Source organism: Crocuta crocuta, unplaced genomic scaffold (assembly GCF_008692635.1).
Source record: "Crocuta crocuta isolate KB4526 unplaced genomic scaffold, BGI_CrCroc_1.0 scaffold113, whole genome shotgun sequence".
Classification (NCBI taxonomy): domain Eukaryota; kingdom Metazoa; phylum Chordata; class Mammalia; order Carnivora; family Hyaenidae; genus Crocuta; species Crocuta crocuta.
In genome coordinates this window covers 4,985,799-5,007,562 of record NW_027530368.1, presented here as the reverse complement: position 1 = coordinate 5,007,562, position 21,764 = coordinate 4,985,799, and the positions used below count along the sequence as shown (strand labels likewise).

The 21,764-nt window shown below is 34.3% G+C and overlaps 1 protein-coding gene across 1 annotated transcript in view; it reads left to right on the top strand.

The window, feature by feature from the left end:
• GMCL1 (germ cell-less 1, spermatogenesis associated) overlaps positions 1 to 21,764 on the top strand; it is a 40,247-nt gene that overhangs the window by 5,925 nt on the left and 12,558 nt on the right. The window contains exons 3-12 of the mRNA XM_077766357.1: positions 437 to 560; positions 2,391 to 2,487; positions 3,827 to 3,924; positions 6,113 to 6,225; positions 6,869 to 6,934; positions 8,749 to 8,833; positions 11,193 to 11,283; positions 14,762 to 14,899; positions 17,252 to 17,321; positions 21,096 to 21,171. Coding sequence (XP_077622483.1) covers positions 437 to 560; positions 2,391 to 2,487; positions 3,827 to 3,924; positions 6,113 to 6,225; positions 6,869 to 6,934; positions 8,749 to 8,833; positions 11,193 to 11,283; positions 14,762 to 14,899; positions 17,252 to 17,321; positions 21,096 to 21,171 — 958 coding nt within the window. The remainder of the gene's footprint in view (positions 1 to 436; positions 561 to 2,390; positions 2,488 to 3,826; positions 3,925 to 6,112; positions 6,226 to 6,868; positions 6,935 to 8,748; positions 8,834 to 11,192; positions 11,284 to 14,761; positions 14,900 to 17,251; positions 17,322 to 21,095; positions 21,172 to 21,764) is intronic.

Genomic DNA, 21,764 nt, shown 5'->3' with positions numbered 1-21,764 from the left:
TGTTCTAATGAGTTTAGGAATAGTTTGGTACCAAAATAAGATTAAATTAGTTCCAAAATTACTTGGATAGGTAGAATTTTTATTCTTGTTCTCCATTTTATAGTTGCATAGCAGTAGCATTGAAGTTGTACTGAGATCCTTCATAGTACTGTTTTCTAATTGAGGAAATAAGCCAAAATCACGTGCTGACCTATAGGTAATTCACTTAGTTCAGCAATCACAAATTGCCAAAGGGTGTACAGTGAAAGGTCACCTGCACGTGCTATCCCATCTAGCCGCTACTAGCCCTCTTGGAATAGACTACCCTAGAGATTACTGCTATTGTTAGTTTCTTATGTACTTAGTGCAGATTTGACTATATACTTCTATCCTTTTATGCAAAATCAGTAAACCACTCGGTTTTACACATATGTAACGTTTACATTTCTTTTAACAGGAAAAAATTAAAGAGTACATCCAAATACATTTATCAAACATTATTTTTGAATGGTGAAAATAGTGACATTAAGATTTGTGCTCTGGGAGAAGAGTGGAACTTACACAAAATATATTTATGTCAAGTAAGTATTTTATTTTTCTACTTGAGTAATGAAGGTAGTCACTTTAAAATAGCTCAAACTCTTCCAAGTCCTATTCTTTCTCATTGTATTTTCACAGTAATCTTTTTGCATGGACAGTAGTCGTTTAAATCCTATCATCTCATACAAAGTCTTGTTTAATCAGAAATATGGCGCACTCTGTTAGTGAAAACTTTGTTTGGTCTAGAAAGCAGATTTTGAATTTTCATTGTCATACCAGCCTAGCAAATACCTTTTCGTCATTACTTCAGTCAGGTTCTTATTTCAGTGTCTTCTGCTGACAAGAGGGAAAAAGGGGGGGAAATGTTTAAAGTTAAGATTGCTGAATTTATTTATTTTCTATATAATTATTTAAATTGATTAAATTTACCTGAAATGTTACTTTGTAGTCATGGTTGAATGTGAATGGAAAGTTCTTGACCCTCTTCTTTCCTAATGGAAAATGCAGTTAACTTAAAGACAAGACCCAACAAATATAGACCAACTCATTTAGCAAAGCTAAAACACAACCTATTTGGTTTGTGTGCTGAAAATATTACTATCTGCCATCCCATTTTAAAGATTCAAAACTCTCAAAAGGAAAGAAAATGTTGCTCTAATGACTCAAATATTTTACTCATTTATTCTTTCATCAAATCTATCTATTCTTTCTTCAAATCATTCTAGGCATTGGGAATAGAATAGGGAACAATTCAGTTTTTATCCTGTGGAGGTTATATTTTCTCTTTTCTTCAACATTTGACAATAATTACTGGAAAGACAGTATAGTATAAGATTTTCCAGTAGAAATATTTTAAAGGAACTTCTTCTATAACATTTTAATCATAATGTTTTTTTAATTTTTTGAACAAGTTTACTTTGGCTAGACGTATATAGCCTAGGGAATATATCAGAATATTGCTCTCAACTTGAGGATAGGGTCCATATTTCTTTTTAGTCTCAGAGAACAGTTATGTGAATTTAAGGATGAGAATGCCTCTGTGGCGGCTTTCACTCTTGAGGGAAACTGTATTGATTATAGTGCAAGCTACGTGCTAGAGTATAATAAGCCCCCTAAGGACAGAAACAATGTCTGTTTTGTTAACTGCCATATTCACAGTGCCTTATACATACTAAGTATTCAGTAAAGTTGTTAATATTTGATCTATTCCAAAGTAATTCTAATTATGGCAGGTGTTATCTAGAAGTAACTAAAGACTTCATCTATTCTGGTACCTTTGCAAGAATTCAGCTTCATTCTAGAATTTTCTGATTAGGTGAAACTAGACTTTAGATTTACCTCATATCTGGGGATCATCCCACTAATGCCAGCTTGGGACTGGTTTGGACCCTGTACAGCCCCTAATACAGTAAAGATTCAACAGTATGAAAGTTCTTAGTCTTCTTTCTTCCTCAGTATATGATTGTGTGTTCACGTTGTGTGTTGTCATGTACTTATGAGAGACTTAAATATATATTTTCTAAACTTGAAGTTAGAATGTCATTGAGAAAGAAAACATACCTGTAATAGATGCATGATAGTTTTAACTAAGTAAAAAAGCTAATGGGAAGCTTAAGTAGTAATAGAGGAATTCAGATGGTATTATGAGAATTTGGTTTAGTTTTCATTAAACTAATACTAAAATGAAAGTATTTTGACATAAAGTGTCCTTATCTTAATTGTATTTTTCCTGTAGACATATTTAGCAATTCTTTTTCTCCCAAGATAATATGGATTCGTTTTGATAGAATAGTTGCTTGGAATTAGAAATGGGAAAATAATTTGGAAGATCAGGAAGTACTAGATAATCATTTTGGTTTTTTTCTTTTAAGTCTGGCTACTTTTCTAGTATGTTCAGTGGTTCTTGGAAAGAATCCAGCATGAATATTATTGAATTGGAGATTCCTGACCAGAATATTGATATAGAAGGTAATCACCACTATAATTACTATTATGCAAAAATTGTAACATACCTTTTTATTCTTTTGGTAGAAAATAAATATTTTCTTCTAACATTGTAGGCTAGATAAAAGCTTCATTTAACACTCTAGGGTGACACCTTTGTATTGATTTGCTCCCTAGTTTTATCAGTTCTGTTCTTTTTTTTTTTTTAATGTTTATTTTTGAGAGAGAGAACGTGAGCAGGGGAGGGGCAGCGAGAGACAGAGACACATAATCTGAAGCAGGCTGCAGGCTCTGAGCTGTCAGCACAGAGCTCAGTGTGGAGCTGAAATCCACAAACCATGAGATCATGACCTGAGCCCAAGTCGGGACAACTGACTGAGCCACCCAGGCACGCCTTATCAATTCTGTTCTACCTATCCCTAATCCACTTAGTAATATGGGCCTTATCAGTCTGTTTACTTATTGTTGTAAATATATTTCTGCCTGGGATATGGATGATGTAGGGTGAAGGAAAGGTGTGACTTTTTAAAAATCACATAGAAAAGCTGATAAAAAAAAAAAAAAGAAAAGAAAGGAAAGCTGGTAGATCGTGTTTGTTTGTTTTTTTTAATTCCCCATATATGAAGACTTTCTCTGGGAACAATAGGGTATTAATCATGTAATCAATGTTGTGTTAGAGCTCTGAGTTTTTAGATGAGGAAGCTGAGGCTCCGAAGGTTTAAGGGGCTTATATTAGGTCTCAGAACAATTTAGTGAGCATCAGTCGGCGTATAGTTCTCCTAATTTCTGTTCTAGTGTTCATTTTCTGTTCTCCGTTTTGATAGCCCAAGTGGAAATAGCCAGTACTCACCACATAGGCAAAGAGAAAAGTTAAGAATATTTATAAACACACACAAGTGCGGCACTGGAGAGAAGGAAGGGCAGGCTTAGCCCACTGTGGTGGCTGGGTGAACATGTGGCATGGCTAGGAGCCAGGAGCTATCCCCCATTCCCCATCAGTGAAGCACTGGAAGCACCAGGGTTAAGATTATCATGGGGCCTGTGTACTTAATGATGAGTCTACTCAGAGGTATCTTTATAAAACTTTTTCCAAGAGTGTCTTAATTCTGACCACCGACTAATGTCAAAATCAGATGTAGAAGAATCCAGCTCTTTTACATAAAATAAATGAAAATTTATAACATTGTTATTAAACTAGCACCATTAATCAGTAACCATTACTGGCATTTTAATTAGCATATTTCCCCTATGTAGATCCTAAATTCAGACATATGCCTTAGTGTGTGAAGATGGTCATTGTTATTTTTGTAATAATTTATAGATATCATTGTATCTAATTCCACACGTGTACTTTTGCTTTCAGCACTTCAGGTTGCATTTGGGTCACTGTATCGAGATGATGTCTTAATTAAGCCCAGTCGAGTTATTGCCATTTTAGCAGCAGCTTGTATGTTGCAGTTGGTGAGTATGCACCTTATTCAAAGATAGGATCACAGTTGGACCTTTGTTTCAAAGTATCTATTCCAAAAACAAAAAAATCTAGCTTTTTATAATTTTTAAAATAAAAATTAAATATATAAATGTCATTTGTGATAAGTCATTTAAAAAGTTTAACCAAAAAAATACTAATAATAAAATAAAATGCTTAACTAAAAGCAATTTATTATAGCTGAGGGGATCATCATGTCTGTGTAGGATGAATGCAACCTATTTGGGTGTAGATACTGCAGAATTACTATAATGTTAGAATTTACTTGTCTAGGTCTATTACAGATGTCTATTCATTAATGATTTATCTTGACTGTTATTAAGCAGATTGCTTTGATTACTAATTCATTTAGTTCATGAGTTTGAAAAACATTGAGTGCTTACTTTGTCAACTTTTTCTTAATTATGAAATAGTTGTGGTAAACCACATAAATATGTAAAATCCATTGGCAGAATGAGAGATTTGATCATTCAACAGAAGCATCTTGAGCAAGATGTCAGACTAGGCATAGAGATCCAAAAGTAAACTTAGATATAGTCCCCGTCTTCAAGAGACTTATAATTTAATGTGTGTGTGGAATGGGGGAAGGGAGTATTGATACATAGGCCCAGAGATCAAGTAAGAACTGTCCAGGATCATGGGTATGATAATAAACATTCCATAGAATTTAGCAGATGAACAAAGGAGGGAGTGGTCAGTTCAACATGGTGGTGCAAAGAAGGAAGTTGAGTCTTGAAAACAAAATGTATTTATGTTGCAAAGAAAGAAGAGGGAAGGAGATGTGTGACAGTGGAGGCCTAGAGAGTCTGAGAGGAACATGGCGCTAGCACAGAAAAGAAGAAGGGCTAAAGAGGAGGCAGAGGCCAGAACATGAAGACCCCTCTNTCTCTGTCTGTCTGTCTCTCTCTCTCTCTCTCTCTCTCTCAGAAATAAATAAAAAACATTAAAAAATTTTTTTAAAAAGAAGTTTAGATTTTATATGTAGGTTCTTTTGAAAGACTTTAATCAGAAGAAAGACAGTTATGTTTTAGAAAGAATACTTTGGAAATAATGTGAAGGATGTATTGAAGGAAAGATGAGTACATTAGAGACAAAAGCTTATTGCAGTAATCCCAAATCAGGGTCTGAAGTAGGGCAGTAGCAGTAAGCATGGAAAGGAGAAGCTGGATCACAGAAAGATAAGCAAGGATAATCCACTGGACTTGGTGACAGACAAGATGTTCAGAGGAAGGTAGAGGGGGCAGGGGATAGGTGGTCTCCAATGACTTCCAGGTAAGTGTAAAATCCTAATGGAGCCAGGGTTTTATTTTGATCTTTAAAAAGTTAATCAAGTTTCTTTATATGTGATATTTGTATGCTGATTTATTTGAAGTATTAGTTAATAGCCTGCTCAATATATTTAGCTGAGATCATTTGTTTTTTTAAATGTTGTGATCCTTTCAATACTTATCTCCAACAAGTACACTTTGTTTTCTAACTTAGTCCTTTTGGTTTTGTCCTAAATCCCATTTTCTGCAGTACCTTTATGACTTAACTAACTAACTTAATAACATACTTGCATGATGAACATCTTTCAGAAATTTAAGTAAAAAGCGACTTTATTGAATAAAGTTAGTTCATTTGAAATCTTACGTGTAAACATTTTAGATTAATATTTCAGTATAAGTTTAAAATAATGTGTTTTAGGTGCATCTCTTAGAAATTGATGAGTGTTTATACTTTAATAAACACTTTATGATGATTCATATGATGATATTTACTTGCCTAACTCCAGCACATGGTCAACTGAGTATGTCAAGAGGTCTTAATTTTAAAAGAACAGGCAATACAGACAGAATGCCGCTTAAATTTGCAAAGATCCCAGAGAATAGAAATAGAATAGCAATATTCATCTCTACTTTACTACCTTGCTGCTTTTACCCCCCGCCCTCTTCCATTTTTAATTCCAAGTATTTAGTTGAATACTTGCTGGGTTTTTTGTTTTTTGTTTTTTTTAGTATTTTTACCAGACTTAAAAATTTAGGCTTGCTGCACTTAATGAATTTTCTTTCTTTTCTTTCTTTCTTCTTTTTTTTTACTTTTTAATATGTAAAAGCACATATTCAGAGCTAATTTTTCCCATGTGAAATGGGCCTTTCCAGTGCTTATTTATATTTACAGGATGGCTTAATACAGCAGTGTGGTGAGACAATGAAGGAAACAATTAATGTGAAAACTGTATGTGGCTATTACACATCAGCAGGGACCTATGGATTAGATTCTGTAAAGAAAAAGTGAGTTACCTTTTTAATTGTTCCTCCCATCCCACTTTTTGGAATTTGGCTGCTTTGGTTTCTTAAGAGAATGTATAGCTATAAGAAAGAAAGGAAAAATAAAGATAGAGGACTAGAAGTTTGTTCTAAAAAGTCCTTTTTTACATTTGGATGAATTAGTAAGTTCCTTGGAAGTGTTGTCTTTGTAAGTGACCATGGGTGGGTTACACATGTTTATATATGGCTTATAAAAACTGTGGTCACTCTTTACAGGACATTTTCTATTACATTTTTTTAAGTAGTAGGCATAGACATTATATCAGTACAGCTACTGGCAATGTTTTTAACTCTTGAGAATTGCAGTACCTGTTTTCAAATTATAAAGAAGGTAATAGAAGTTTGTAAGCCCCTTCGTAAATGACTTAACACGAACTTAAAATGAGGTTTTCTTAATTAGAAATGTTTTTATTAATATAAAGGGAATATTTCCTTAATAACTGCTGACAAAAATAATACTAAATTTTCAGTTATTAAATTTAAAAATCTGAGCATGTTCTAGCAAGACTAATATTCTGTTTTTATTTTAACTGTAAGTCCTAATAAATAAGTCATAAATGCATATTTATGTATCATGTGGTAAATAATTCCATGTTTTTAATTTCAGGTGCCTTGAATGGCTTCTGAATAATTTGATGACTCATCAGAATGTCGAACTTTTTAAGGAACTCAGGTATTTTAATTTTAAGTAACTTTGTAATTAATTATCCTAAAATAATATTTGTTAAAGCATGCCTTTGTTTTATACAAAATATATTCCTTATGAAAAAGTCAACAATTTAATGAAAGGTATCTCATTAAAGGTATCTTTCATTAAACTATATCTATGAACTAAAGAAATGCTTTACAAATTTCTTTGTCATAAGTGATGTATATTATGTCTAGTATTTGAACTAATTTTTATAGAAAAAAATCATTGCTACTATAAAACCATAGGAAAAAAAAATCTCAAGTATTAATTTGTTTTTGCTGGGCTCTTAGAGAATGTACAAGTTTTATTTTAAAAACTATCTTTACCATTCATTGCAAAAGTAAGTTTAAGGAAGTTGTTTTAAACTTTTTGCTAAGCCTGATGAAATTAAACTCATCATCAGGTTGGCCTTTTGAATTACCTTTGCTTGTCTATCCTTCCTTCTTTACTACCTCCCTTCCTCCCCCCGCTTCCTTCCTTCCTTCCTTCCTTCAACAAACACTTCCTGAATGTCCATTGTATATATAGGTACTCTGTTAGGGGATGTGAAGGATGCAGAGATGATTGTGTCATGGCCTCTGCCCTTAAAGGGATCATTCCTGTGATGTCAGTTTTACTCATTTTTTTGCAGGAGTGGGTGGGGAAAAATATAAACATTTTTATGTTTAAATACATTATGGAATATAGAGAATTCAAGTTTCTTTGAAGCTTAAAGATGAAATATAAGAAGTAGTAGAAATGTTATGGCTAGACCATCTCCTGGATCCCTGGGTCGTCCATTCCCATCCTCTGCCCTTGAGAGGTCCTTTGGTAGAAAAGTTTGAGAAGCATTATTCTACACAGGAAAAAAAAAAAAAATTACCTAGCGATATCAAGGTATAAACAAAGTACCACATTATATTTGGTTTGGAAATCATTAGAAACGTTATAATTTTTTTCTCTTTTATAATTTCTCATTGACCTTTTTCAAAAAGAAGATAAGTTATAGTGATCATCTTAGAATCCTAGATATTCTTCAGGCTTTTTATGGCTTGAAGGAAGGGGGAAGAAAACAAGTGGCAATGTCATTTCCACTTACTCTAAATTTAAACTAACACATACTTCTTGATTTAATAGTAATAAAAATATATTTTATGATTAAGCAGTTCTCTTAAGCCTCAATGTTAGTTATTTTGAAGATATATATAGATGATTCACTGAAATTTTACAAATGTCTTTTGTTTTTAAACAATGAATGAATAAGGAAAGACAAAAGAGGAACACCGCCGCTCTCTCAGAGCATACTAAAAGTTATCTTCTTGAGGGCCACCTGGGTGGCTCAGTAGATTAAGCATCTGAGTCTTGATTTCGGCTCAGGCCATGATCTCACAGTTTGTAAGATCGAGCCCCACATGGGTTCTGCCCTGACAGTGGAACTCTTTGGGATTTTCTCTCCTCTCTCTGCCCCTCCCCTGCTTTCATGCTCACTCTCTGTCAAAATAAATAAACATTTATAAATAAATAAAAGATATCTTATTGAGACCTTGTTTTAACTTGATTACTTAGCACATCAATGCTCTTTGTTCTCCTATCAGTTCAAAGAAAGACCTTTCATAGTACACTATCCGAATTATAAGTATCCTTGTGTTCAGATAGGTTATTTCTAAGATTCTTTGTCTTGAGCAAAAAGACTGAGGTAATGTAATTTTAAATTTCTAATTTTCTTTTCATAAGAAACACTTAAATCTTTTAATTCCACCAGGGTGTTTTAGCCTGTGCATGAGAGTAACTCACTACCTCTATTTTATTTTTTGTAGTATAAATGTCATGAAACAGCTCATTGGTTCATCTAACTTATTTGTGATGCAAGTGGAGATGGATGTTTACACAGCTCTTAAAAAGGTATTGGCATAATATGTATATAAGAGTATCACCTCAGCATTACTTATAATTGTGAAAAACTGGAAGTAGCTAGTGTCCATTGATAAAGGAATGGTGTAAATGTAAGAAAAGTAAAAGGAAACATGCCAAAATGTTAAAAAGTCTTTGTTTAGAAATTTGCTATCCTGAGTGATTTTAATTTCATTCTTTATATTTGTCAACCTTAAAAGTACAACAGCCATGGGGCACCTGGGCGGCTCAGTCGGTTGAGCGTCTGACTTCAGCTCAGGTCATGATCTCACAGTTCATGGGTTCAAGCCCTGCGTCGGGCTCTGTGCTGACAGCTAGCTCAGAGCCTGGAGCCTGTTTCAGATTGTTTCCCTCTTTCTCTGACCCTCCCTTGCTCAGGCTATCTCTCTTTCAGAAATAAATAAAAACATAAAAAAAAAATTTTTTTAAGTACAACAGCCAGTTATTTTACCAGCAAAATGGATTTATTTGTGAATAGCAGAGGAATTGCAATTTGGGACATGTAAGGTATGGCAAACCATAAGCAAGTCCAGGCCTCAAAGGAGAGGAACATTATTCTATAGAGAATAGGAGGAAGTTGGGAGGGAATGAAAGTCAGTTGGAGGGAAGTGAGAGTTCCTTGTTGTCTGAGTTGTGGTATTTTCTTGGTGGCTGAGCTTACTGCTAGGCTGGGAGAAATTCTTCCTTTTGCTAGACTAGTAAAGTAGGTTTCTTCCAGTTGGAAATGCAAAATACCTCTCTTCCTATTGGGGCCTGCACTTGCTAACAAGTGGTGAGCCATGAGAGCTCCCATACTGTTTCCTTTATTTGGTTTCACATACTTTTCTAGGAATCTGTTTCTGTTTTTTCCCAGATATTTTTCAACAACAAACATGTTATTATTTACATATTTACAAATGTTAAATATTTTATATGGTTTTCAGAAATGTATTCAAAGTTGAGCTTTAGTTGAATTAATGACTTTATGAGGAAATTTTCACGCTTTTTCTAGAAAATGTTGACATTCTGGGGTACCCGGATGGCTTAGTCAGTTAAGCATCTGACTCTTGATCTCTGCTCAGGTCATGATCTCATGGTTCATGGGGTCCAGCCCATGCATCAAGGCTCTGTGTAGACAGTGCAGAGCCTGCTTGGAATCCTCTCTCACCCTTGCTCTCTGCCCCTCTCCTGATCATGCTCCTCTCTCTCTCTCAAAGTAAATAAATAAACTTAAAAAAATGTTTATATTCTTTAAAGACCTTATTTGCACTTCAGGTACATGTTTCACTTCATACTTTTGAAAGGTTTTAACATGTATAATGTAATTTTATTTTCACAACTCTAAAGAGACAGATTGGCTATCGTTCTTGTTCTGTAGATGGTAAGATTTAGAATTCTTAGTTATTAAATGGCAGACTTGAGGCAGAATCCAGGTCTTGTGAGTCCTACCCTTATTGCTTCTCCCACTGAATAATTTTGCCTTTAACCCTTTGTCCCCAGCAACAGAGTCTGCATTTAACACAGCTTTGAAATCTGGGAATGAGACACTTTCTAAGTTGTATCGTTGCAATTGTTTGGTTTTGTGGTAGGGATGAGATTTTATTAGTGGTTTTTTTTTTTTTTCTTCAAGGAAGTTTAGTAACTAAGTTATGCAGTCATCAAAGGAAGAGTATACAGCCCATGTGTATCTCTGAGCCACTGGTAGGATTCGTTGTTTCCTGTTGTAATTGCTTTTATGCCAGTAATGTTAAGTGCTTACTATATGCTGGGCTCTATTCAAAGCATGTTACATGTATTAATTCTTTCAGTGCCTATGAAGTATCATGCTCATTTTACAAATGAAGAAATTATGACCCAGAGAAATTGGGTAATTTGCCCAACTGTTAATTGACAGGGCCAGGATTTAAAAGTCCATGCTCCTAACTACTCTGCATACTGTCTCAACAGTAAGAAGACAATAAGAAACTCTTTTTTCCCTTGTTTATTTTTATAATCTTAAACAATATTTAGCAAAATTGAGTTAATTAGTGAGTAGAATAAATTAGTGTAAAATTACTAATGTAATATGTATATTAAACCTTTACTGTTTTTATTGTATAACTGTACTGTTTGATGCCATAAATACTTTTCAGGAATTAGCTTATTCCTTCTCACACACTTAGTTTAATCATTAATCATCGGACCATGATTAATGCCATGATGAATTTAAAGCCTGTAAGCATGTTATATGATAGTTCTACTTTCTGTCAGTTGCATGTACTGGAAATTAAACGTTTTACATATTATTTTTAAGGTGGAAGCAGTTTGAATGTAAAATCATAACCTGGTGAAATCTTGTAATTTTTTTCTTAAATTTACTTTTTCAATCCAGTGGATGTTCCTTCAACTTGTGCCTTCGTGGAATGGATCTTTAAAACAGCTTTTGACTGAAACAGATGTCTGGTTTTCCAAGAGGAGAAAAGGTATGCTTAAAAACTTTATTGAGAACTTGTTTTAGGGGCCCTTTCAAATTGAAATTTATGAAAATCATGTCCTAACTTCTTTGTAGACCTAGAGAATTTTAGATCTGGAGAGAACCTTGAGCAATTATTTAATTTAGCTCCTAATTTACACTGAGAAAATTAAAGCTGGATAAGAAAAATGCTTTGCCAAGTATTAGCTGAATTATTGCTCCTTGAACTAACACCATAGTTTGATCCCCTAAGCTATTATTTTTCCCATTTTATCACCAACATGTCTGGGTGATTACAATGGTGTTTTGTTTGACCACACTGAATCTTCCCTAACACATTCACCCTGTCTTATCAGATAACAGTTCTTAACATGGGGGGCCCATCTACAGGGTTCAGTGTGTCACTACCCCCAAAAGTGTATGCACAACTTTATATGTATGTGTGTGCCGCATGCATTTGGCAAGGAGAGAAATTCCATACCTTTCATCAGATTCTCAGAGGAGACTGATCCAAAATTCATTAAGATCAACTGGCATTAAATTCTCTCTTCTCTTGACAGAGGTGGAGCATGTAATGTATTTATTTTATACTTTGCTAGGAAAAAAAATTTAATCATTAGGATCATAGTCCTTAGTTCATGATTTTCTTAGTTCACGGTCATTTTTGGTTCATGTATGGCCACCTTTTTTTGCTGATTTTTAGTAATACGTTGAACCTCCACAAACTAATCTTCAAGTACTAGAACATTAGTAACTTAAGTTTACTCATGTGCTGCTTTCCTGTTGTGTCTCTCTAACTTTCCCAACCACTAACCTGAATTTTGTGTTCATTATTCCCTTAAAGAAAATAACATAACTGCATTATGCATGTGTGTCTTGATACATATAACATAGTGGTATGCTGGTAAACTAGCTCTCTGAAAAAATCCCTGATTTGCAGATTTTAAAAATTTCCATGATACAAATGTTCCCAATGTGGCTGATTCCAGGCTACCAAAATGATATTACTGAACGCAGAGTTGGGAAGGAATGCACACAACTGGACAATATATCATTTGACTTTAGTAGTTATTGAACTATTTCATATTACCTTGATTTTCATTGCCTTGAAGAGATTAAACAGCTCTTTATATGTTTATTGGGCTTATAATTCCTCTTTTGTGAAATGTCTATTCAGTCTTTTTCCTATTTTAGTATCCTATTTGTCTCTTCTTAATAACTTAATGGACGTGCTTTATATTTTCCTGATAACCAGTCCTTTGCCATTTATGTAGTATGTAGGTTATCTTCTTGCTTTATTAAGGATGTTTTTTTTGATGAGTAGAAGTTCTTAATTTAAAATTTAGTGCTCTTTGTGTTTTAATTAAAAAATTTTTTAGAGTTATTTTAGGGAGGGAGATTTCCTAACTCAGAACCAGGTAAGTTGATTTCCTGTCAAGCTCATGAGCCAAAAATATATAAAGGACCATACCAAAACTAACTTGATTTACTTAAAGAACAAAATTCTAAGCTTGTATTTTAAAATATACCTTAGAGTTACATTATGGCAATTAGAGGCATTAGAGAAGTTATACAGGAGAAAAATAAAGCACCAGATGGAGACAGCTAACAACTGAAAGAGATAAGGCAGGTGGAAAAGCTAAAATGAAAAAGAGACTCAGTAGAAACTGAAGAGATGTTAGGTAAATGCCGACGTGAACTTATGCTCATTTGAACTCCAGCAATCCCATCAAGATTTCCACTCTCTAGGTTTTCCATCCTGGTCTCAAGTAGTGCAGAAGTATACAGTTTTAAGATAACTTTTCAAGGAGGCATTTATTGCATAAAGCAAAAGCTATGTCTGATGCCCTGTGTTTCAGTGAAGACTTTTGAGGTCACGTCATACAGTTTTAAAATTATCAAATTGATGAGTACTCAGGAAATAAGACAGATCACTTGTGGTCCCCTCTCCCATTATATTTTGGTAGATTTCTCTTAGGTTTTATTAATTATTTGACTTTTTAGTTATATATGTCTCAGGACTACATGAAACAATGGAAATTTAGAAATTATTCATAGGGACTGCAGTTGAATTTCACTGGTGCAATTAATATGACCACACTTGAGCCAGCTAGAATCTTTAAAACATATTTTTAATTCCATGAATTCTTATAAATGAACCAACCTTTTCCATGCCCTTAAAGAAAAGGCCTCATGGGATATTTGCCAGATTCTATAAGATCCTCTAGTATTAGATTTTTATAACCTGTTCATGTGATGGTGCATCTGTAAGACTGGAAGGATATTCTTAGTAACCCCCCCCCCCCATGAAATTGGCACATTCAATTCAACAGATGAACCAGAACTAATGTTATCCTTAAAGAAAAGATAATGACATGTAAATCCACATAAATAAGCAAAGTTAACTATTAATATTTAAAATGAATTTACTGCTTTCTTGTTTGCTTTGACTCTGAGCAGGTGCCAAAAGAATACAAAAAAATGTATAGAATAAAAATTAGGAAATTGTGAAAATACTTTTCATTAACTGAACTGTCTTTTTGCTGATTTCAGGAAAAAAATTATTTTACTGGGTATCCCCTCCTTTCTGCTTTATAGTAAGCCTGTTTCATGTGAAGCATAGTTTGAGATATCATAGTTTACAGTAGCAACTCCCAACCTTTTTCTCCTATCCTAAATAGCAACAGGACTGAGTATGCTCCCATGGGTATACCTTGTTTGGTAGAAAATAGGCTACTAGAGCTTATGCACAGTTCCTGTCTGATAGCAGTAACTCTAGACCTTTCCTTTGCACTCATGAAAGCACATTGGAATTCAACTGAGAGTAACTCTTTTTTAGAAATAACCTTAAATTCTCCCTTAAAAAAATTGATGTACTTCATAAATGTGAATTGTTTTAATGATATATACTACCCATGTGTTGCAAATCAGTGGCTACAGTGTCTTTGTACCTTATTTTCTATTTTGAAGAGAATGAATGTATTATCTAGTAGTGTTCGTCTCCTGTAACTAAAGTGTAAATTAGATGTATCTCAAGAGACAAATCCATGTCCTATGTGTCTTATGAAGACCCTTGAGGTTGGCATTTGAGCTCAGGAGTTCCAATGGAGTGTCCAGTCCCTAGGAGAGGGGATTCTGGAGAGATACTGAGATACCATAACCCTAACCCACTCTTCACCTTCTTTCCCACCTTGCTGCACTATAAGCTCCAAATCCCAGAAATAAGGTGCACAACTGAATTCTCAGCCCAAGGGTCACTTGGGACCAAAGTTAATTTCCTGGAGCTACTTCCTAAATCTCCCCACGTTTTTATCCATACACATTCCTATCAAGTTTATATAATCTTTGAAAACTAGCATATTTGTTTTCTGATATACGTGCATGCGTGTGTGTGTGACTCCCTGCCCATAAAAACATTTAGGAATAAAATAAATAGATTTGAAAAGAATGCCTATTTAATTTAAATGTTTTTTTTTTTTTTGTAATAGATTTTGAAGGTATGGCCTTTCTTGAAACTGAGCAAGGAAAACCATTTGTGTCAGTATTCAGACATTTAAGATTACAGTACATTATCAGTGATTTGGCCTCTGCAAGAATTATTGAACAAGATTCTCTAGTACCTTCAGGTGAGAGAACATGATGTAGTTATGATTTTAAGTAATATCTTTCTGATTATATTAGTACTATACATCATTGAAAAGAATAATAAATAGAAATTATCAGGGCACCTGGATGGCTCAATAGGTTAAGGGTCCAACTCTTGATTTTGTCTCAAGTCATGATCTCACGGTTCCTGAGTTCCCGCCCCTGACTGGGCTCCATACTGGCAGGGCAGAGCCTGCTTAGGATTCATTCTCTCTCTCTCTCTCTCTCTCTCTCTCTCTCTCTCTCTCTGTCTCTCTCTCTCTCTCTCTCTCTCTCTCCCCCCCTTCCTCCTTCCCTTTCTCTGCCCCTTCCCCCACTCGTGCTGTCTCTCTCTCCTCTCCCTCTCCCTCTCAAAATAAATAAATTTTTAAAAAAATAAATAACGATATAATGATGAACCTGTTTTACTTATTTTCATCTCATGTTTCTCAAACTCATTTTACAAGGATTCTTTTTTCTCAGCATTGCATTTGAACTGTGTTCTATGGACTTATTTTGGGGCCGCTGGATGAATTACCAGTCACTAGAAAGATTTTCAGTTTGGCTTTTTACTCGTTTAGATTAAGGCAAGAAAAGAGAGACATACATACAAAACTATATACCAATGTTTTTAACTTGTTGAAGTGCTTTTAGTTCTAAATCTCATTATCATTTAAAATGATAATTTTAAGCTTTAAAATTACATTAAAAATTTTCTTGTAATGTTTATTTTTGAGAGAGAGAGACACACACAGAGTGCAGGCAGGGGGGCCAGAGAGAAAGGGAGACACTGAATCTGAAGCAGGCTCCAGGCTCTGAGCTGTGAGCACAGAGCCCATTGTGGGACTTGAACCCATGAACCATGAGATCATGACCTGTGCCGACCTCAGATGCATAACTGACTGAGCAGGCACCCCCTAAAATTAAATTTTAAAACTTTTTCACGGGCTATATCTTATATGATATTTGAGAATATATATGTATAACCCTTTCCAATTTTATAAATGAATCATGAAGAACATATTCTGTTTCTCTAGATCGATGCATTTTAAACTATAGGCATAACCATTAGTGAGTTGAGAAATATATTTTAATGAGAAAGGATCAACTCTTTTTTTTTGATAAAATACATTAGAAAAGAATTTAAAAATCAGAATGCATTGCAAATAAGATTCACAGTATGTATATGTGTATACTGACTCACATAAACTTCTAGTCTTTACCTACTGAAGACAAATTTTATCTGTGGCCTAGATATTCAGCATTTATTCTGCATAATAGCAAGAATATTTTGAGAGAAAGAAACATTCAAATATATTTTCTAGAGAGATTTAAAGAAAGATACCAATAATTCAGTGCAAGTCATCTGGATACCTTTTTTGAGTAGAGACATAGAAAGTAAAAATCCAGATTTTAATCACACTAGAGTTTTCCCTCTTTCTTCAGGTAGAGATTGAAAAATCATTTAACTTAAAAAAACAGAAAAACTATTCATTTGGTTGAGAATAAATAAGAACAGAAAATTAAATGTGGTACTGAGCCAACTCTACCTATATTTTTAATAAATTTTTTAAGGTTTTTAAGTTTGTTTATTTATTTTGAGAGAGAGAGAGAATCCCAAGCAGACTTCACACTCAGCACGGAGCCTGATGCAGGGCTTGAACCCATGAGCCATGAGATTGTGACCTGAGCCGCCATCAGGAGTTGGAGGCTTAACCAACTGAGTCACCCAGGCACCCCTTTAAAAATTTTTTTAAATAAAGTTTCAGTTTACATAGATTTATGAAAAAAAGTGTATGCTTATTAAATTTTATTCCATTTAGAATAATTTAAAAAATTTTTAATGGGTTACCTAAATCTGATCTGCCAAAATTATTTTTTGACTATACATGATTCATCTGATAATTTAGAGATGGTTTGTTTCCCATTAATTAGCAATTGTTTTTAGATAATTTAATAAAGATACAATTTAAAATTCAGTTTTCTATGAAAAGTTATAAAAACTGAAAATACTACTTTAGATATGTTTCTCATAAAAAATAATATGAGCTATGAAAAGGAAACTATTAAATGCAAGAACCACTTTGAACTAAAGATTTAAATTCTAATTTAAATGCATGTAATCTAAGCAAAGTCTATCCTACAGCAAAGCAAAATCACATTTATCACTTGAAAAATCATTAAGCCATATTGTTATAGCATATTTGTAAAATATAAACTACCAGTTTTATTGCTATTTTAAACTTGACTTTAGAAATGGTAACAATTTTATCAACTTCTTAAAATTTTTAAATGCTTTATGTTCTTTCATATTTACCATTTTTCTTTTATCTTTGTTTATTTTCATATCTTAGAATGGCTGTCTTCTGTGTACAAACAGCAGTGGCTTGCTATGCTTCGGGCAGAACAAGACAGTGAGGTGGGGTAAGTGTATTAGAAGATATCATTGTTCATTTAAAAAAAAAAAAAGCTTGTGCTATGAATTTTTAAATGCATTTATTGAAAAATCAAGAGGTTAGGGACGCCTGGGTGGCTTAGTCGGTTAAGCGTCCGACTTTCGCTTAGGTCATGATCTCACGGTTCGTGGGTTCAAGCCCCGCGTCGGGCTCTGTGCTGACTGCCAGCTCAGAGCCTGGAGCCTGTTTCAGTCTGTGACTCCCTCTCTCTCTGGCCCTCCCCTGCTCACGCTGTCTCTCTCTCTCTCTCTCTCCTAGAAATAAAATAAAAAGAAAAAAAAGAAAAATCAAGAGGTGTTAAAGTAGAGAAAAGATCACTAATCAACTTTTATTCTTATATTTCCATAAAGTCAATATTATTAATATCTTTCTGGTCAATTAATGGAATGTTTGAATAGTCATTTGCTATATTTGTAAAAATTGAATAATTCATGTACTCTGTTTCAGCTAGTGTTGTATTATGGTTTTCTTTCAACATACTGAACTATTGCTTGAATAATGCTTTCACAAAGCATGATTTTCATACTTTTGTTAGGTAAAGCTAATTTCCTTATTTGTGCTGGTGTGAAAGTCTGATTAATTTTTATTAATTAACTAATAGCTGTTTTTGAAGACCTTTGAGTCTGAAATGAATTAACATAATCCAGTTACAAGGCGTCTTTACTATAACCCCAAAAGCATATAACACACAAAATATTTCTCTTTTCTTCATTTTAAAGGAAAACAGATTATCTGTTCTTTCAGTGTGCTTTGCAGTTCACAGAAGTACTTCCACATTTATTATTTGATCTTTATACTAGCTCCGTGGAATAGGCCGTGTGAGGACACAGTCCATCTGTGAGTGTATATGTAAGAGGCCTTACTTAGCAAGTTTGGCCTTTTGGGGCGCCTGAGTGGCTCAGTTGGTTAAGTGGACAACTCTTTTGGCTCAGGTCATGATCTCACAGTCTGTGAGTTCAGGCTCCACGTCACACTCTGCACTCCTTTCTGGCCCTCTCCTACTCATGCTTTCTCTCTCTCTCTCTCCCAAAAATAAATAAATGTTTAAAAAAAAAGTTTGACCTTTTTTTGCTTTTTTAACCCATTTTTTAAAATGTTTGTTTATTTTTGAGAGAGAGAGAGATAACTCAAGTGGGGGAGGGGCATAGAGAGGGGGAGAGAGAGAGAGAGTCCCAAGCAGGCCCATTAGTGTCAGTGCAGAACCCTGCACAGGGCTTAAACCCATGAACCATGAGATCATGACCTGAGCCAAAACCAAGAGTCCCGACATTCAACCAACCAAGCCACCCAGGTGCCCCTCTTTTAACCCATTTTTATAGACCAAAAATCTTTCTAAAATATATGACCTAGTTATGTTTATATTCAAACAGTGAGTATATAAAAGTGTTATATAAATTCATGGTAATGATTATGAAGTTATTGTCCAGGACTCTTAGTTTCTGTTTTATTTACAATTTATATTCCATCTTTTTCCATATGTTCACAGCATACTTACCGTGCACAAAGATTGTTGAAATAGAAATAGTAATAAATAAAAAAAGAAAGTTAATTATTTAATGGAATTCAGATTCATTTCTTTTTTTTTTTAATGTTGTATTTATTTCTGAGAGAGAGACAGCGTGAGCAGGGGAGGGTCAGAGAGAGAGAGGGAGATACAGAATCTGAAGCAGGCTCCAGGTTCTGAGCCAGCTGTCAGCACAGAGCCTGACGCGGAGCTCAAACCCACAAACCATGAGATCATGACCTGAGCCAAAGTCAGATGCTAAACCGACTGAGCCACCTAGGCGCCCCAATGGAATTCAGATTCAAAGCATTTTGTAATATATGAAATATTTTCAAAATCATCCTACTTCTTTTGTATATCCAGTTTTTAAATATTGAGTGTTCTTATCTTTCAAGATTTTCCTCATCTGTATCTTTACTGAGATAAACATAGAGTCTGACCTACAAGACTGAGCTGAAAAAAGTGGGTTTCCTCCCCTCAGAAGTGTATCTATGATTACAGTAACCCAGTGAAGTGCTCTATCTCACGGATACGGAACATCTCCCTGCGGCAAGGCTGCTAACGTGAGGAAGACAGTGTTTTCCCTGGATGTTAGGTTATAGTAAAGTTAAGGCTACCTCCAGGGCTCTCCTCTCCCATACTCTTCCACATTGCCAACAGGTTATCTTTGTGAAGCAGAAGTATAATTGTATCACTTTCCTGCTTAAATGTGTCCAGAGATTTGATGATAGGGATCATTGTTATTTATGTGTGATATATATTATGTTAACATTTTTTAAAAGTCCCCATCTCTAAGAAATACATTATGAAGGGTGCCTCAGTGGCTCAGTTGCTTAAGCCCACAACTTTGGCTTAGGTCATGGTCTCATTGTTTGTGAGTTTGAGCCCCGAGTTGGGCTCGGTGCTGACAGCTAGCTCAGAGCCTGGAGCCTGCTTTGGATTCTATGTCTCTCTCTCTCTCTCTCTCTCTGCCCCTCCCTAGCATGTGCTCTCTCAGTCTCTCAAAAATAAATAAATATTTGATAAAAATACATTCTGAACTATTTATAGATTAAGAGATATTGATATCTGGAGGATTAGCCTCAAAATAGGAGGGATGTGGGGTTCAGAAGTGGGCTTGGAATAAATTTGAAACGAGTATTAAAGTTAGATAATGAGAAAATGTGGCTCGTTATATTATTTTATCTACCTTTATGTTTGAAATTTTTTACAGTAAAATACAATAAAAATAAAAATAGCCCAAACATATTTTACTTCATCTCCTCTCATGCTCATCTTAAGCTCCAGTTCATACATTTTATATTCTTTTATGCTCCACATTCTTTTTACCTACTACTCCTTCGACCTGGAATGCATAGAATACACTTCTGACCTCTATGCCAGCAAACTCCCTTCTCTGTGATGATCTCCCCTCTAATCCCAGGCAGTAAATCTGTGCTTTCTTCATACTTCTAACATCACAACTCTCTCCACATTATTGTAATTATGATTTATGTCTCTAGTTCTCTACTAGACTAAACTCTTGGGTGCTGAGGACATGTTTTATTAGTTTTATTTACATTTACTTATTTTGTATGTATTGTATTTGTTTCAGTATTTTAAATTGATGAAGCTTCTAGAAACTTAATGAATGTTGCATATTATGAATATATTGTGTTACTTTTATCATTTGGAATTCCAGGCTAATAATAATGGCCTTTTGTTATCATAACTTGAAATAACATGTTTCTCTTAGTTGATTAAGGTTTTTAAAGTAAGAAACCAAGTAAAGATCAATTGATAAAAATCTATAGCTGTTTCTATTAAATATTGAGTTTACCTGGTTATACTGCATAAAAGATGGCTTAGATGTGAAACAGTAATATCCAATGGTAGTTAATACCAAGTTACATCTTAAATAGATTTTTAACTTATTTTACTTAATAGACTTTTAAGTGTTTTATTTTCTGGATGAGTACAATTTCTTGTGGATCCCCCCCCCCCTTCTCTGGTTTAGCTGAGCCCTAATAAAAGTATTCTAGAAGCCAGGGCAATAAATGAAACATTAAAGTTTAAATTTGTTTATTTAGCAAAGGCAGTGGACCAGATTTAATCAATGTATTCTAACTTTATCCATACCACAAAAAGCTATTTTTAAATTTATTAGCATGTTTTTCTGTTCTTTTAAACATAGCAATTCTTTTTAAACTATTGGTTGCCTATTTCTTACGAGATTTCACATCTTATATGTATTTCTAGGCCTCAGGAAATCGATAAAGAAGAACTAGAGGGAAATAGCATGAGGTGTGGTAGAAAGCTTGCCAAAGATGGTGAAGTAAGTATGGGTTAAGACTCTTAATATTTTCATGCAAATTGTGGTACTATTAGTGCAAAATACACTTTCAGTAACAACCTTGGCACCTGCATACCTCAGAAGAGTTTTTTTGGAACAGTTTCTATACCATGATCTTCTAGGCAAGGAGTTAGGTGCTCAGTGATAATTGATAATTCAGCCCAGCATGAGAGTGTTGACCTTTTTGTGTCCAGCTAAGAGATAGAAGAGGATCCCTCAGCAATCCAGAAATTAAAATAAATAAGAAATTGTATGGAAGCTTTTATGTAATCTTAAAAGTGATTCTTTCTATTTTATAATTACCCTAAATCAAAGACATTCAATGAGCACTGGGTGTTGTAGATTTATCACGGGAATCTACCCCCAAAACCAAGAGCACACTGTATACACTGTATGTTAGCCAATTTGACTATAAATTGTATTAAAAACAAAAATAAAAAACAAAGACATTCAAACCCTTTGATTGCTTCCCACATTTAGACTTAAATATTTTTCATTACCATATGTAAATGAATATAAATGAAACAAAAGCATTATGAAATAGTACCTACTGCTGCTGTGTCCAAAGGTCCTAT